The 1,646-nt window shown below is 37.1% G+C and overlaps 1 protein-coding gene across 1 annotated transcript in view; it reads left to right on the top strand.

Moving 5' to 3' along the window:
• The window catches only part of LOC107568102 (C-C motif chemokine 28-like), a 5,503-nt gene continuing 3,857 nt past the window's right edge, over positions 1-1,646 (top strand). The window contains exons 1-2 of the mRNA XM_016253942.1: positions 1-84; positions 1,309-1,429. Of these exons, the coding sequence (XP_016109428.1) occupies positions 15-84; positions 1,309-1,429 (191 nt within the window). The 5' untranslated portion in view covers positions 1-14. The remainder of the gene's footprint in view (positions 85-1,308; positions 1,430-1,646) is intronic.

Genomic DNA, 1,646 nt, shown 5'->3' with positions numbered 1-1,646 from the left:
AGTGCTGTTCAGCCATGGAGCTCAAAGCAACATCTGTCCTGCTGCTCGTGTGCGTCACCATCATCATCCTCACCAGCGCTGAAGGTCAGAAGCAGATTCATCTGATGCTCTTCATCATGATCATGTTTATGTTGTTGATGCAAATTGTAAATGTAATAGGTTAGGCTTATGCATTTGTTCCTATTACCTAAAGCGATGTATTTCTATAACGCTTCATGCGACACAGATTCTGTTCTTCAGTAGCTCTAAATACACAAGTGTTGTGGTTTCAGCTCAGTTCAGTGTTGATTACATTAATGCAATGTGCACCTTGTTTATTAACCCTTGAGAGTTTTTAGCTCACATTTCAGTTTTTTGCAATTATGTGTTTATATATCTCAATTCTGACTTTTTCTCTGAGAATTGTAAGATATGAACTCAGAACTGCAAGCAAGAAAGCTCAGAATTTTGAGATAAAAATCTTTTTTTTTTTTTCATGGCATTAACAAACAAAACAAAACAAAAAAAAACTAATGCAAGATGTAAACTTTTGTACATAATTTTCTTTTTAAATTTTACAATACATTTTTTCCTCATAATTCTGAGGTTATATCTTGCAATTCTGCATTTCATATTTTATATATCAGAACTTTAAAAATATATATATATTATAATTCGGAAAGAAAAAAAATAAAGGTAATTGCAACTTTTTAATTATGAGATAAAAAGTCACAAATACCTTTTTTTATTTTTAGATTTATTTATTTTATATATATATATATATTGTTTTTCCATGGCAGAAACAAGCTTTAATGTGTTCCAGTCATTTTAACTCGGAGAGGATTTTTAATTGATTGTACGCTTCATTGATCTGAGCTCATGCACCTCAGTTTTGAGCCAAAATGATCAACAAATAATACTTTTTCACTGAAGTGCATAAGTTCAGATTAATCAGTTTCAAAGAGAGATTTTTAAAAAGCCCGTCATTTTTGACCAGAAATACCAAATTAGCACACGAGTACAGCTCATGCACTCCATGCTATAGCGTTGCATAAGTCAGAACAGTGTCAGCAGAGTCGTGTTTGATTCCCAGAGACACACGTACCTATAAAGCAGCTTGAATAGATAGCGAGTCAGTGTGGACAGCAGTGACATGTGTCGTGACATGCATCGCTCTGCTTGATCAGAACATCAAACATGCCCTCTATAATTAAAGGCTTGTCTGTGTCTGTCAGTCTTCTTCTCTGAAAACATCCTACAGGAAGTATGTGGGTTTTGTTAGGACAGGATTTAACTGTTATTCAGAGGCAGATGTTGCTTTTGTTTCAGTGGATGCCATTCCCAGTTGCTGCTTGACTGTTTCAAAAAAGATCCCTAAACGCATGCTGCAATCCGTCTCAAAAGTCAAGATCCAGAACAAATCTGGCCGCTGTGACATTGATGCAGTGGTGTGAGTGTTTAACACACACACGCACACACACTCTCTCTCACTCACTCACTCACTCACTCACTCACTCTCTCTCTCTCTCACACACGCACACACACTCTCTCTCACTCACTCACTCACTCACTCTCTCTCTCTCTCACACACACACACACTCTCTCTCACACACGCACACGCTCTCTCTCACTCACTCACTCACTCACTCTCTCTCTCTCTCACACAC

This window comes from Sinocyclocheilus grahami, unplaced genomic scaffold, assembly GCF_001515645.1.
Source record: "Sinocyclocheilus grahami isolate Dianchi unplaced genomic scaffold, SAMN03320097.WGS_v1.1 scaffold1213.1, whole genome shotgun sequence".
Taxonomy (NCBI): domain Eukaryota; kingdom Metazoa; phylum Chordata; class Actinopteri; order Cypriniformes; family Cyprinidae; genus Sinocyclocheilus; species Sinocyclocheilus grahami.
Note: the sequence above shows the minus strand (reverse complement) of the source record. Positions and strands in the feature narration are given on the sequence as shown.